This window comes from Mirounga angustirostris, unplaced genomic scaffold (genome assembly GCF_029215605.1).
Source record: "Mirounga angustirostris isolate CCGP_5_RB_7025 unplaced genomic scaffold, mMirAng1.0.hap1 SCAF_17, whole genome shotgun sequence".
Classification (NCBI taxonomy): Eukaryota; Metazoa; Chordata; class Mammalia; order Carnivora; family Phocidae; genus Mirounga; species Mirounga angustirostris.
Genome location: NW_026991725.1, coordinates 11907224 through 11923317, shown reverse-complemented (window position 1 = coordinate 11923317; position 16094 = coordinate 11907224). Strand labels below are relative to the sequence as shown.

General features: G+C 35.2%; 1 protein-coding gene across 9 annotated transcripts in view; it reads right to left on the bottom strand.

Annotated features, from left to right (window-relative positions):
• The window catches only part of BCAS3 (BCAS3 microtubule associated cell migration factor), a 599947-nt gene that overhangs the window by 397813 nt on the left and 186040 nt on the right, over positions 1 to 16094 (bottom strand). For all 9 annotated transcript variants that reach the window (XM_054510917.2, XM_054510920.2, XM_054510919.2 and 6 more), the window contains one exon: positions 12460 to 12553. In XM_054510917.2, the coding sequence (XP_054366892.1) occupies positions 12460 to 12553 (94 nt within the window). The remainder of the gene's footprint in view (positions 1 to 12459; positions 12554 to 16094) is intronic.

Below are 16094 nucleotides of genomic sequence, written 5' to 3'. Positions count from 1 at the left end.
AAAGACAATATACTTAATAATATGCCAATCTAGTGTAGTTACACAAATATGATATATTTTCCACAAGATATTTTTAACATATATGTTATATATCTCAATCTTAAGTTTAAGTGATATGTTTCTTCATTTAATACAATTTGCCATCAGGGATCACTCCCACAGTTTAGGGGAAAAGACAATTCTTGCTCAAACCACAAATGAGAAATAACTTGGGTTTTATTCAACAAATGAGTAATTACATTGAATTAATGCCTTATCTCTGCCCTGCCATAGTTTTTCCATGATTGTAATGACAGAAAAAAATTAATTAATGTAATTATTCAGGTGAAAATTATGGGCTATGTGAAAATTACCAGACTAATAATAAATAATACCTGGGGACAAAGTAAAAGCTTACCTCTAGCAGAAAACATGTTCAAAGGATACTCTCAGGTATAAATAAATTTAAACTAGGATAAGGTAGGTTAATAATAATAAAAACAATGCCAGCTACACTTTGTGAGGTCTCACTATGTTTTTGGTATTGTTTTAGGCACCATTATCACCCCTCATTTCACTGATGAGCAAACTGAAGTTGTGGGGATGACCCAAGCAGATTAAGTAACTTGCCCAATTAAGTGGCAAGGTGGGGGGGGGGGCATGACATTTTATTTAGAGTCAGGCAGGTCTTCACAAAATGATATTTAAAGGGACTCAAGAGATAAATAGGAGTTACCCCAGTAAAAAGAGGATTTCAGGCAGACGGAAAAGGATGTAACATGTTTAAGGAGAAAAATTAGTGTGGCTAAATGTTGGAGGGAAAAGGTAGGAGAACAGGTTGAAGCAGTAAAGTTGTGCTGGGTTATAATACTTTTAGACAGCACAATACAAGATGACAGTATCATTAACATTTAACATTTCTTCCAAAATATTTGAGTATCTTAAAAATGGAAGTAAACACATGGAAAAAGTATGATATAACAATCAAAAACAGAAGAACCTAGAATTGGGCTGTGACCAAATAAGATTTTTTAAAAACTAAGAGTAACTGAATGATTCTTAGATCTACTGTTATGAACTCAGTATTTGTGCAGGCCCCAAATTCCTATACTGAAAGTCTTAGAAACCCAGGCTATTTTTGGAGATGGGACCTTTAAGGAAGTAATTATTTAAATAAGGTGATAGGGTGAGACCCTGATCTGATATGATTAGTGTCCTTATAAGAAGAGCCATCACAAACGTTAAGCATCTGCCTTGGGCTCAAGTCATGATCGCAGGGTCCTGGGATCGAGCCCCGCATCGGGCTCCCTGCTTGGCAGGAAGCCTGCTTCTCCCTCTGCCACTCCCCCTGCTTGTGTTCCCTCTCTCACTGTGTCTCTCTCTGTCAAATAAATAAAATCTTTAAAAAAAAATTAATAATGAACACCCATATGATATATGCACCCCTATGTATAGTGCAGCATTATTTATAATAGCCAAGATATGGAAGCAACCTAAGTGTCCATCGATACATGAGTGGATAAAGATGTTATATAAACTTATATATAAAATAAGGAATATTACTCAGCTATAAAAAAGAATGAGATTTTGCCATTTGCAACATGGGTCTAGAGGGTTACTATGCTAAGTGAAGTAGGTCAGAAAGAGAACTACCACACATCCCACTTAAATGTGGAATCTAAAAAAATGAAACAAATGAACAAATAAACAAAAAACAGACTCTTAAATTAGGAGAACAAACTGATGGTTGCCAGAGGGGAGGGGAAGGGAGGGGGATGAGCAGAAGAGATAAAGGTTAAGAGGTACAAACCTCCAGTTATAAAATAAATAAGTCAGGGACATGAAAAATGCAGCATAAGGAATATAGCCAATAATATTGTAATAACATTGTATGGTGACAGATGGTAACTACACTTATCATGGTGAGCACTAAGTAAGGTACAGAATTGTCAAATCAAGATGTTACACACCTGCAACTAATACAACATTGTATGTCAATTATACTTCAATTTAAAGAAAGAACAAAAATTAAAATTAAATAAAAATTTAAAAAGAAGACAGAAGAAAGAGAAATTAAGGAGTCGATCCCATTTACAATTGCACCCAAAACCATAAGATACCTAGGAATAAATCTAACCAAAGAGACAAAGGATCTGTACTCAGAAAACTATAAAATACTCATGAAAGAAATTGAGGAAGACACAAAGAAATGGAAAAATGTTCCATGCTCATGGATTGGAAGAACAAATACTGTGAAGATGTCAATGCTACCTAGAGCAATCTACACATTCAATGCAATCCCCATCAAAATACCATCCACTTTTGGTATTATTTGTTTCAGAGGTACAGATCTGAGATGTAGAGAAGATCCAAAGAAATGGAACAAATAATCCTAAAATTTGTATGGAACCAGAAAAGACCCCGCATAGCCAGAGGAATATTGAAAAAGAAAAGCAAAGCCGGTGGCATCACAATTCTGGACTTCAAGCTCTATTACAAAGCTGTCATCATCAAGACAGCATGGTACTGGCACAAAAACAGACACATCGATCAATGGAACAGAACAGAGAGCCCAGAAATGGACCCTCAACTCTATGGTCAACTAATCTTCGACAAAGCAGGAAAGAATGTCCAATGGAACAAAGACAGTCTCTTCAACAAATGGTGTTGGGAAAATTGGATAGCCACATGCAGAAGAATGAAACTGGACCATTTCCTTACACCACACACAAAAATAGACTCCAAATGGTTGAAAGACCTCAATGTGAGACAGGAGTCCATCAAAATCCTAAAGGAGAACACAGGCAGCAACCTCTTTGACCTCAGCCGAAGCAACTTCTTCCTAGAAACATCGCCAAAGGCAAGGGAAGCAAGGGCAAAAATGAACTATTGGGACTTCATCAAGATAAAAAGCTTTTGCAAAGCAAAGGAAACAGTTAACAAAACCAAAAGACAACCGACAGAATGGGAGAAGATATTTGCAAATGACATATCAGATAAAGGGCTAGTATCCAAAATCTATAAAGAACTGATCAAACTCAACACCCAAAGAACAAAGAATCCAATCAAGAAATGGGCAGAAGACATGAACACACATTTTTCCAAAGAAGACATCCAAATGGCCAACAGACACATGAAAAAGTGCTCAATATCGCTCGGCATCAGGGAAATCCAAATCAAAACCTCAATGAGATACCACCTCACACCAGTCAGAATGGCTAAAATTAACAAGTCAGGAAACGACAGATGTTGGCGGGGATGCGGAGAAAGGGGAACCCTCCTACACTGTTGGTGGGAATGCAAACTGGTGCAGCCACTCTGGAAAACAGTATGGAGGTTCCTCAAAAAGTTGAAAATAGAGCTACCATATGATCCAGCAATTGCACTACTGAGTATTTACCCCAAAGATACAAAAGTAGGGATCCGAAGGGGTACGTGCACCCCGATGTTTATAGCAGCAATGTCCACAATAGCCAAACTATGGAAAGAGCCAAGATGTCCATCGACAGATGAATGGATAAAGAAGATGTGGTATATATATACAATGGAATATCATGCAGCCATCAAAAGGAATGAGATCTTGCCATTTGCAACGACGTGGATGGAACTGGAGGGTATTATGTTGAGTGAAATAAGTCAAAAAAAGAAAGACATGTATCATATGATCTCACTGATATGAGGAATTCTTAATCGCAGGAAACAAACTGAGTGTTGTTGGAGTGGGAGGTGGGGTGGGAGGGATGGGGGGACTGGGTGAGAGACACTGGGGAGGGTATGTGCTCTGGTAAGCGCTGTGAATTGTGCAAGACTGTTGAATCTCAGATCTGTACCTCTGAAACAAATAATGCAATATATGTTAAGAAAAAAAAAAAGAAGAAGAAGAAGAAGGTAGCGGGAGGGGAAGAATGAAGCAGGGGAAATCGGAGGGGTAGACGAACCATGAGAGACGATGGACTCTGAAAAACAAACAGGGTTTTAGAGGGGAGGGGGGTGGGAGGATGGGTTAGCCTGATGGTGGGTATTGAGGAGGGCACATTCTGCATGGAGCACTGGGTGTTGTGCACAAACAATGAATCATGGAACACTTCATCTAAAACTAATGTTGTAATGTATGGGGATTAACATAAGAATAAAAAAAAAAATTTTAAAAAGAGAGAAAGAGACCATGGAACTTTCTCTCTCTCCCTGCTCCCCTGCACCAAAGAAAAGCCATGTGAAGACACACTGACAAGGGAAGGTGACTATTTGTTAGCCAGGAAGAAATACCTCACTAGAAACCAAATCAGCTGGAATCTTGTTCTTGGACTTCTAGCCTCCAGAACTATGAGGAAAAAAAAATTCTGTTGTTTAAGCCACCCAGTCTATGGTATTTTGCTACGGCAACCCGAGCTAATACATGTACACAGGTTACTGTCTACATCTAGTGGTCCTCGAGAACATTTTACCTGCTCCAATGACCAGCAAAGAGGATTTGGGGTTGAATTTGTAAAATCAAAAGAGACTGTTGTTGTTACCCTATAACAAAAACAACACTGATAAAAAACAAAACCAAAGTTCTTTAAAAATCTACTTGTAAGTTTAATACAAAAAACATAAAGAAAATTAGTTTCTCTTACATCAGGCAGAACAGCAGAAGGAAAAAAAATCCACAATATGTGAGGGTAAGAAGAACTCAGCAACCTTTTCAAAAACTTTCAATGGCTCCATTTGAGCTGACACCACAAATTAGAATGCTGCCCCCAAAAAGTACAACTCTGTACCCAACTAATTGAGAGGATCAAGATTAATAATGTTAAATGGAACACCTGGGTGGCTCAGTCAGTTAAGCATCTGCCTTCAGCTCAGGTCATGATTTCGGGGTCCTTGGATCGAGCCCCGCATCGGGCTCCGTGCTCAATGGTGGGGTCTGCCTCTCCTTCTCTCTCGCTCTCTCTCTGTGCACATGGGCTCTCTCTCTCTCAAATAAATAAATCTTTTTAAAAAGATTAATAATGCTAAAAGCTGTGAACAAAGAAAGAGAGCTGACAGTTGCTAGCAATTAAATAGACACCTGTCAAACTAACCTATCCTATCTAGTTAAAACATTCCTGAAAATTATGGGCAAAATACAGATATTTCCATACAGAAAAAAGCTAAGAAGCCATCTTCATCAGAGAATCCAGAAATATCCCACAGAAGTATGTTACTTTAATGAGAAAAGTGCAAAAGAAATTCAATGGAGAAAGAACGGGATCTTGAAAAAATGATGAAGTATTTGGATATCCATAGCCAAAAAACAAAAGCAAAAACACAAAACAAATGAACCATGACCTAATCCAATACATTATACAAAAACTAACACAAAATGGGGGACCTAGGTGGCACAGTCGTTTTAAGTGTTCAACTCCTGACTTTGGCTCAGGTCATGATCTAAGGGTCATGAGATCAAGCCCCGCATCGGGCCCCGAGCTGGGCATGGAGCCTGCTTAAGATTCTCTCTCCCTCTCCCTCTGCCCCCCTGCAAAAAAACTAACACAAAATGATAAGTTTAAATATAAAATGTAAAACAAGAAAACTATTAGAAAATCACATAGGAGAAAAATCTTCAGGTCCCAGATTGGTGTACATATTTTAGGCATGAACACAAAAACCAACTAATTCTTTTTTTATTGATTTGACAAAAAGTAAATAATTTTGCTCAGCAAAAGACCCTGCTAAAAAGATAAAAATACAAACTCCTCACTGGGAAAAAATATCTCCAAATCACCTCTATTACCCATATCTAACAGTATTTATAAAATAAAAAATGGTGAGAATAGCAAATACCTGCAAGGATGCAGAGAAAGCATGTCTAGGGGATTAAAGGAAAGTATGAGAACTACGTCTCACCAAGTAGAGGATATCAATAAAGAGATAATATTATAAAAAAGAAACAAACAGAAATTCTGGAATTCAAAAGTACAATAACTTCAATAGAGGGGCTCAAATAGCAAATTTGAACCTGGCAGAAGAAATCAACTGAGATTATCTAGTTTGAGACAAAAAGAATGAAGAAAAATGAACAGAGCCCCTGAGACCTATAAGACACCATCAAGAAGATTAATTGATGAGTAGCAAAGAAGGAAAAAGAGGCAGAAAAAATGTTCAAAGAAATAATAACTGAGAAGTCCCAAACACAATGAAAAACGTTTAGGCAATGAAACTAATTGGTAGGATACTACAGAGGTAGATATTTGTCAATTTTAATTTGTCAAGACACAGAGAATGTGTGAACACCAAGACTGAACCCTAAGGTAAACGACAGACTTTGGTTGATAATGATGTGTCAATAAAGGCTCATCATCTGTAACTATACTACCACTGTGGTGTGGAATGTCAGTAGTATGGGCAGTCTGGGGTGAGGGCAGGATTATATGAGAGTTCTCTGTACTTCCCAATTTTGCTGTGAACCTGAAACTGCTCGAAAAAATAAAGTTCATTAATTTAAAAAAAAAAAAGCTCTCTAGAAAACGTTACTCATTGTGTATTTAAATCATTAAAAGCAAGAAATTTACACTACGCAAAGTGAAATCTGTCCAGATTTAAGCATTGGAGGTCTCTCTGGCACTTCCAACCTAATCATAAATGTTGCCACTAAAATATTTATTTTAATTCAGGACTCAGAGTCACAGCTAATAAACAAGAATGGGAAGGAGAAATTGAAAAACAAACTGCGTGCAGCTGCTGAACTACAAGTTTCACAACGCTATTTAATGGCAGCCCTTAATTTCTTTGCTGAATAGGCCCCATACAAGACCAAATGGCATACCACACAGTCAAACAACCTACATTTTCTCCGTAGGAGAAATGGAGTGTTATTTCATCGTGTACATTTTACATTGCTTCTAAAATTTCCCAGAAGGGGTACAACAGGTCTGGTTTCTTCTTGAATTCTGATGTATGTCCAGGATATTTTAATAATTCTGTCATCCAAAAATATGCCTTTCTAAAAAAAATAAAAGAGACTAAGAAATTTATTTACATTCGTAAGTATAACAGGGATATGTTCAGGTAAAGTTGTTAGAGAAAGATCAGGTTTAAAAACAAAAATACACCATCAACATTTTTGTTACGTTTTGTTTTGCTTTTTTTTTAATGAACTTCCCTAAACTTGTAAAAAGTATTCTAACAAGCACTATTGTTATTATTGGCCACACTACATACCCCATGAAAAAGCCTTTAACCAAGTAAAAGAATTATTAGAGGAACAAAACTGTTAAAACTCACTGATAGAAATAAATTTAGAAGCACGTATGGAAACACGTAAAGAAAAACTAGAAGGTGTTACTAGAGGATCTATAAGTTATATTTTGAAAAGGCCAAATTAAGTAAAAAAAAATCATAAGCACTGTGTTAAGGCCCACTTAAATTACATACCTTTCCACAAAATACCAACTGATAAAAGTTCAGAAGCTAATAAAACTAATTCAATCAGAGAGCAGAAAACTGTCTCATTTTATAACATAAGTAAATTTATTGGAGGATTTAAAGATCAATAGAAAATACATTATTTGATCTCCCAAAAATATTTTTTAAAACTATACCATAAGTAACTAAAGGGGAAAATAACAACCACTAAGGTATCCATGCATTTACAAATGGCAATGCCAGCCTCTTGCTTCAAACATTTCATGTGTATGTAGGTGTATCTGTCTCAATCTAAGAGGGTTAAGATAAAACAAGAAATATAATACAGAAACTATACAAGCAAAATAAAATGTCACATAATCACAGGAGCTGGATAATCGTTAGCAGCCACAGCTGAATCCAATATCATTATATAAGAAACAACTCAGTCACCAGCTTAAAAAAAAAAAAAAGTCGAGGCTTTCAAATCAGTGAGAATTGAATCTTTTATACACACACTCACTTATACTCAAGCCATAACAGTCATATTCTGAGTAGCAAAAATACTCAGAGCTGAACAGTAAATAACTAAGATGAATTGCAAGCAGTTGCATGAAATCTCCACAATCTTCTATGAAAGATTTTGCAAGCCAATTTTGTGAGTGGTTGCTGAGTTATGAACCCTCCGTTTAATTCAAATATTTAAACAGGTACAAAGCATTTATAAAATGTTGCAGAAATGATGACACACTGAAAAATATATCTGCCACATAATAAACGGATGAGTCCACTGTATAGACTCTGCTCCACAATCTATGTCAAATGTGCCATATTTTTCTTGCCTCATTCATTCAACTAATATTTATTTATATACCAGACACAGAATCATTATTCCCTAGCTAACTGTCTTTTAGGTTACAGATTAGAACTGACTTCCGTTAAAGAACGTTCCCCAGTAGTTGAAACCAAATTAATATTCATCTCCTGGCATTCTGTCCTTACTCACAAAGGATTTTCCTTCCTTGTTTTAAGTCTCTATCACATCAGCAGATTCCATGACTAGGGAATGTCACTTCTTAACTCAATCACCAAGCCTGAGCCAGGCAATGTGAATGGCATCTCCAGTGAAAGTGCTAGCTTCCAATGTGTTTAGAAAGGTGAAATCACACCAAGCATAAACCTTTGGATAACAGGCTCTTAAACATTCTAGTGCCATGAACCTTTTTAGCAATATGGTGAAGCCTAGGAACATCTTTCTCAGAATAATATATTTTTAAGACAAAGTAAAATACTTGTGATTTTAAAAACTGACATGCAGAATATGTGCTTTTTGTTATATATTAAAATATAGGGTCTACCATAATTTTGAACCATAAGGAATATTGAAAGAATTATATAAATAAGGTAGAAATGACGTGAAAACATCTGTTATTTTTACTGCTCATAAACTCATCAGTACAGCTAATACTCCATTGGTTTATTTTACATATTCATAAGTGAAGGAAATTTTCATCAGAGATTAGAAAAAATAAAGATGTAGTTTTTTTCCTAAGTCGACATACTCTCTGAATTCTATCCATGGACCTCCCAGATCCTAGATAGAAGTTAAGAAGCCTCATTTGAGATTCAAGAAAAAAAATAAAAGAGATCTTAAAACTCATAAAATAGTTCTCATAAAATGATCTTCCCTTCAAGAAATTACAACATTCTATGTAAGATTGACTTAAGAATACAACAGCAGAAGAATGTCAATTTATATGTTTTAAAGAGGTTATATACACACCAAATGAATGATCTATAAAAGAAATAACTGATAAGCTGGACTTCATTAAAATTAAATAGTTCTGATCTTCAAAAAACACTTTCCAGAGAATAAGAAGACAGGGGCGCCTGGGTGGCTCAGTCGTTAAGCATCTGCCTTCGGCTCAGGTCATGATCCCAGGTCCTGGGATCGAGCCCCGCATCGGGCTCCCTGCTCCACGGGAGGCCTGCTTCTCCCTCTCCCACTCCCCCTGCTTGTGTTCCCTCTCTCACTATCTTTCTCTCTGTCAAATCAATCAATCAATCAATCAATCAATCAATCAATCTTTAAAAAAAGAGAATAAGAAGACAAACCAAAGACTGCAAGGAAATATTTACAGAACACATATCTAACACAAGACTGTTATCCAAAATATACAAAGAACTCTTAAAAGTCAACAATTAAAAAATGAACCACCAGCGCCTGGGTGGCTGTCATTGGGCGTCTGCCTTCGGCTCAGGTCATGATCCCAGGGTCCTGGGATCAAGTCCCACATCGGGCTCCCTGCTCTGCGGGAAGCCTGCTTCTCCCTCTCCCACTCCCCCTGCTTGTGTTCCTGCTCTCGCTATGTCTCTCTCTGTCAAATAAATGAATAAAATCTTTAAAAAAAAATGAACCACCCAATTAAAAATGGACAAAAGATCTGAACAGACACCTCATCAAAGAAGATACACAAATAGCAAATAAACTATGGTATGTCCACACAATGAAATGTTATTCAGCACTAAAAAGAAATGAGCAATCAAGGCATGAAAAGACATGGAGGAGATTTAAATGCATATTAGTAAATGAAGGAAGCCAATCTGAAATGACTATATACAGTAAGATTCCAACTATGTGACATTCTGGAAAAACTGAAACTATGGAAACGGTAAAAGGATTACTGGTTGTGAAAGGTTGAGGGAGGGAGGGATGAACAAGAGCAAAGGGGATTCTAAGGGCAGTGAAACTATTCTGTATAGTACTATAATGGTGGATACATGCCATTATATATTTGTCAAAACTGACAGAACGTAGACCACCAAGAGTGAACCCTAATGTAAAGCGGAACCCAGAGGATAGGTAGGGAAACAAGTATTTAAGGAAATGATTATCCCAAGATAAATTATATCATAGAGTTATACAACTAGTACATTAGGAACACAAAAAAAGTAGGTATAAATATAAAAATTATTAATCTTACCATAAAAACACAAATTTGGGAATTCAAATAGAAATCAAATAAAAAATGTACATCAAAATTATGAAGTCATAGAAAACTGGTTTTCCAGAACTCATTGTTAGACAATGAAAGAAATAACTAAAATATTCTTTAGGTTATATAGGATGTTCTTATTTTAATGGAAAGCCACAGGCAGGAAAAAATACAGCTTCCAATGTCTGAAACACTCTGACTATGGTAATATGAAATATACATTAATACAAAGGAGATTTGACATAACAGATGGACTATCAAAATGAGTCATACTGGTTACTCCAAGTGGAGTGCTGTAAGTGACATAACTTCCAGATTGTTTCTTCAAATTTAACTTAATTCCCATAACATTCAGAACATTTCCATAAATCTTTGTCTTCATTAATTAAATCAATCCTACTGATCAACAATCACTGCAAAATCTTCCTCTCTATCAAAAATGACTAATTAAGATATTAGAAGGGAGATTATTCAAAATACTCTATATTATCCTCTTACCATCATTCTTTATTTGAAAAGATGAAAAGGGAAAAAAGATGGGTCTTTCCATCAATTTTAACTAATAGGATCATTTCTGCAGAATAAGATAAAAATGACAATCTCTTTAGATCCATCAACCAAAGGGGTAAGATCAGAAAAGATTGTAAGTTTATGAAGATTATTTCAGCTCTGAAAGCAAAAGAGCAATTTTATCTTTTACTTAAAGTATTTTAAAAATAGCTCCACTAGAGTGGAATTATACCACTCTAAGTATTAAATCAATTCCTAACCATGAAAATTGGTAGAGAGAAAGAATTAAGCGTGTACCTTGCCCTTTACACACACGAAAACTATGGTTCATTCCTGGTTGATGAGAAAAAACTTGTTTTTTTATAGAAGAACAGCAGTTAATCATGCAGAAAACATGACAGAATTAGAAAAACCACCATTCTACAGCCTTCCATGTAACAACGCTATTAAATAAAAGTTGTTTCAGAAATGAAGCCAAAATAACACTCTACAGATTACTTGCTAATCTCCACAAGAAAAACCAGCTCCAAAATGTAGATATTTTGATGGGCTACTAACATATCCATGTGATCAAACACAGTATCATATTACATTATTTTGCAGGACACATTTTTGAGATAATTGGGAAATTTTAGATTATGGCTTGGATATTAGATAATATAATGTGACTACAATATCTGGTTACATGGGAAAAGGTCCAATTCTTAGGAAATGTATGATTAATTTGTAGTCTGGTGAAATGTCATCAAATATGTAACTTAAATTCAAATGATTCAACAAAATACAACATGCCTATGTATATATATTACACATACATGGGTGTACAAGTATATAGATATATGTATACACATCTGTATACACATATATTTATTATACATTTGAAATGTGAACACCTACTTATTCACTTATTCATGGGTCATTATTATACTCTTTTAAATCTATTTTTTTACCATTTTGATGTATTTTTATTTTTATTTATTATTATGTTATGTTAATCACCATACACTACATCATTAGTTTTTGATGTAGTGTTCCATGATTCATTGCTTGCGTACAACACCCAGTACTATCTATCTTTTAAATCTATTTTTATGTTTGAAACCTTACATAACAAAAAGTTTGGAGAAAGAAAATGAAAAGTAGTAGGGCATTCCATATACTATAACATCTCTCCTTATCAAATGCCTTAAGGACAAGCAGAAAAACAGAAACTACCACCAAAAAACAGGCAAAAACACAAGTAGTTTATAATATGTTACAAAATGAAAAGGAAACTTGAAGTTACAAAGAAAGTACCACTTACATACATTAATATGTAGTCTGGAATATTGAAATTCTTGGCTTAATTATGATACAGAAATTAATGTAACTCAACAGCATTGTTTACCACCTTCTTGAGAGCAAAACTAATACTTAGAGGATTTCTAAATTTTTATTTTAAATTAATTCATTCAAGAACCACTTACTGAACACTACTTACTTTTCTGATATACACTGACCCATATAAGAAAAGTCAGATTCCATATTTCATATTTTCCATTTCTAAAAAAAATTGGTTGAAAAACCCATGATATAAATGGCAAAAAAAAATTGTTTTTAAAGGACATACCACTTGTATTAAACGCCATACAGCACACTGGTTTTTCATGAGCAGGAAAGTGGGCCACAATACCATCACTGTCAGAATCCTCGCTCACAAGCACCTTTACAGAAAGAAAAAAGGCAAATGGAAGTTAAGCTTTACTCACCAATCACTGAGCCTGAAGATATACACAGCTACACCACGATACCCCTGACCAAATAACATGCTTCCACTATATTGGAAGATTATTCTTGTCACTATAAGGTGAGAAGGTCCCTTTAGGAATGAGGAAAAGATATATGCCCCAGTAGATCAATCATATAAACTCTAGGAACAGTTGATTGGCTTTACTGTAAATGACAGAGACAATAATTTCTTGAAGTAGAGGTTCAGAAGAAAACAAAAAGCATAAAGTCAGCCATGGAGAGCTTCATCCAAAGAACATACAGTTCTTATTGTGTTATGGCCTGCTGGAAAATGCTTGCTCATGACTAGATCATTATCGGGTCATGATATTCAGACATAAAACATTTAATCTAGAAATATTTTTTAAGATTTTATTTATTTGTGAGAGAGAGAGGACACGTGCGTGCAGCACAAGCAATGGGAGTGGCAGCCAGAGGGAGAAAGAGGATCCCTGCTGAGCAAGGAGCCTGATGCGGGACTCGATCCCAGGACCCTGAGCTGAAGGCAGATGCTTAACTGACTGAGCCACCCAGGTGCCCCTAAATAATCTAAAGTACACCAGGAACTAATCCTACACGGGCAACATTAATTTTTCTTTTAGTGTGAAGAGTTTTACAAAGGTATAATTCACATACCATAAAAGTTGCCTATTTTATGTTTATAATTCAATGATTTTATACAGTACTATAACCATTACAACAATCCATTATATAGAAATGTCTGATTTGTCATCCTTTCCTATCTTAATGCTTTAATTTTCTTGCCTTATTGCTCTGACTCAAACCAGCAATTCAGTGAAGCCACAGATTTATCAATTTTTTGTGCATAGATCATTGTTGCCATCTTAACAATATTTGAGTGTTCAGTTCAGTATGTTAAGTACATTCAGACTGTTGTGTAACAGATTTCTACAACTTTTTCATCTGCAACACTGAAACTCTATACCCACTAAACACTAATTCTTTCTCCTCCCTTCCTAGCCCTTGGTAACCACCTTTCTGTTTTGTTTCTATGATTATTTTAGAGAGTGAAAATAATGGAAAGAATAGATATTTGCACTTTTGTTACTGGCTTATTTCCCTTAGGAAAATGTCCTTAGGGTTTGTCCATGCTGTAACATGTCATGAGATTTCCCTCTATTTTAAGGCTGTATAATATTATTATATAGTATGTATATATCACATTTTTCTTTATCCATTCACCCAGCGATAGATATATGGATTGCTTCCACATCCTGGTTACCATGAATATGCTGCAATGAACGTGGGTGTATAAATATCTCTTCGAGATCCTGCTCTGAATTCTTCTGCATATTAACCCAGAAGCCAGATTGCTGGATCATATGATAATTCTATTTTTAACTTTTTGAGGATCAATTTTGTTGATCTTTTCAAAGAACCAATTTTGGATTTTCCCCAATATTGCACTGTTTGCTATTTTTTTTTTTACTTCTGTTCGTATTTTTAGTATTTACTTCATTTGTTTTGCTTGGTTATAATTTGCTCTTTTTCAGATGAGAAAAAGGGAAAATCGAAGACTATTAGTTTCAGACCATTTTTCTTTTCTTTTTTTTTTTTTTAAAGATTTTATTTATTTGAGAGAGAGAATGAGATAGAGCATGAGACGGGGGAGGGTCAGAGGGAGAAGCAGACTCCCTGCTGAGCAGGGAGCCCAATGTGGGACTCGATCCCAGGACTCCAGGATCATGACCTGAGCCGAAGGCAGTCACTTAACCAACTGAGCCACCCAGGCGCCCCCTGTTTTTCTTTTCTACTATAAGCATTTAAAGCTAAAAATCTCCCTCTACGCAAGTGAATAGCTGCACTTCATAATTCTGATATGTTCACTTTTTATTTTCATTCCATTCAAAATATTTTCTAATTTCCTTGAGATTCCTTCTCTGACGCATGAGTTATTTATAGGTAGGTGTGTTGTTTTATTTCCAAATATTGGGAGATTTCCATAATTTCATTCTGTTATTGATTTCCATAGTTCACAGGGAACATACTTTGCATGATTTTAATCGTTTTAAAGCTATTTAGGTTTGTTTTATGTCCAACCATAAGGTCTATCTTGGAAAACATTCCAGATGTTCTTGAAAAGAATACAAATTCTACAGGTTTGGGGGAGGGAGTGTTACACTGTGCTGGTTGATAGGGTTAATCGAGTCTCATAAATCTTCACAAATTTTATCTAGTTTTTCCTATCAATTATTGAGAGCAAAGTATTTAAATCTCAAGCTGTAAATGATAGCTATAATTTCTCCTTTCAATCTGCTGGACTTTGCTCAATGTTTGTTGGGCTATGCTGTAGCTGTTTACACATTAATATTTGTTTTATCTACCTATTACACTGGCCCTCTTGTTATTATGAAATATCTTTCTCTCTGGCACTATTTTTTGACTAAAGTATTTTGTCTGATATTAATATAGCCACTCTTGTCCTATTACGGTTATTGTTTGCATGGTATATTTCTCCAAACCTTTTATTTCAACCAATTATGTCTTCAAATCTGAATGATTCTGGTCTGATAATCACTGTTTTTTAACTTGAATCCATTTATACTTAATATAATTATGCACATAATTGGATTTAGTTCTGCCATTTTGCTATTTATTTTGTCTCAGGTGTTTATTATACTTCTGATCCTCTTTTTTTGTGTTAATTATTTTTAATGTCACCATTTTAATTCTTCTGTTGATTTTTTGGAGTAATTTTTTAGTGGTTGCTATATAGGTTGCAAGGTGCTACATGGATTACAAGATTGTCCATTAATTACAAACTTAATTGCAATAAATTATAGCTCCTTGCTCCAGTATAGCTGTATTTCCTCCCCATTCCTTTGTGTTACTGTTGTCATATGTATTATCAACTGAGAAACAGGTTATAATTATTCCCTAAAACAATTGTCTACTTTAAAAAAAAAATTAATGGAAGAGAAAGATAAATATTTATATATTTCATTTCTTCAAATGTCTTTCTGACCCTTTATCACCTCTCTTTCTGAGATCCCAATTACACATATGTTGGTACCCTTGATATTGTTCCAAAGATCTTGAGGCTCTATTTATATTTCACCAACATTTTTCCTCTCTGTTCTTCAAATTGGCCCCAAACTGAACTGCAATCTCAGGCTAGCCGAGCCAAACATTATCCCTTATTCATCACCTACCAAATTTACTACTTTTAATGGAAATATTTTGGGGCTTGGCTTCTAACATACTACTCCAAATCAAGTAAATCCCCTGCCTAAAAGAGAAATAGCTTGTTCATCTGGCCCACTTTACTCTGGTAAAACTATCACACTCACCAAACTCCAGGCAGATGTGAATAAGAGCAGCCTCAGGCAAAAAGGCCATTTCTCCTTTTACTGTTATCAAAACTCTAGAATCTTTACATGTTTATCATTTCATTCTTAGTTTTTGGTTGATATCCAGAGTCCCCAAATAGTAATTTTTGAAAATTCTTTCAAGTAA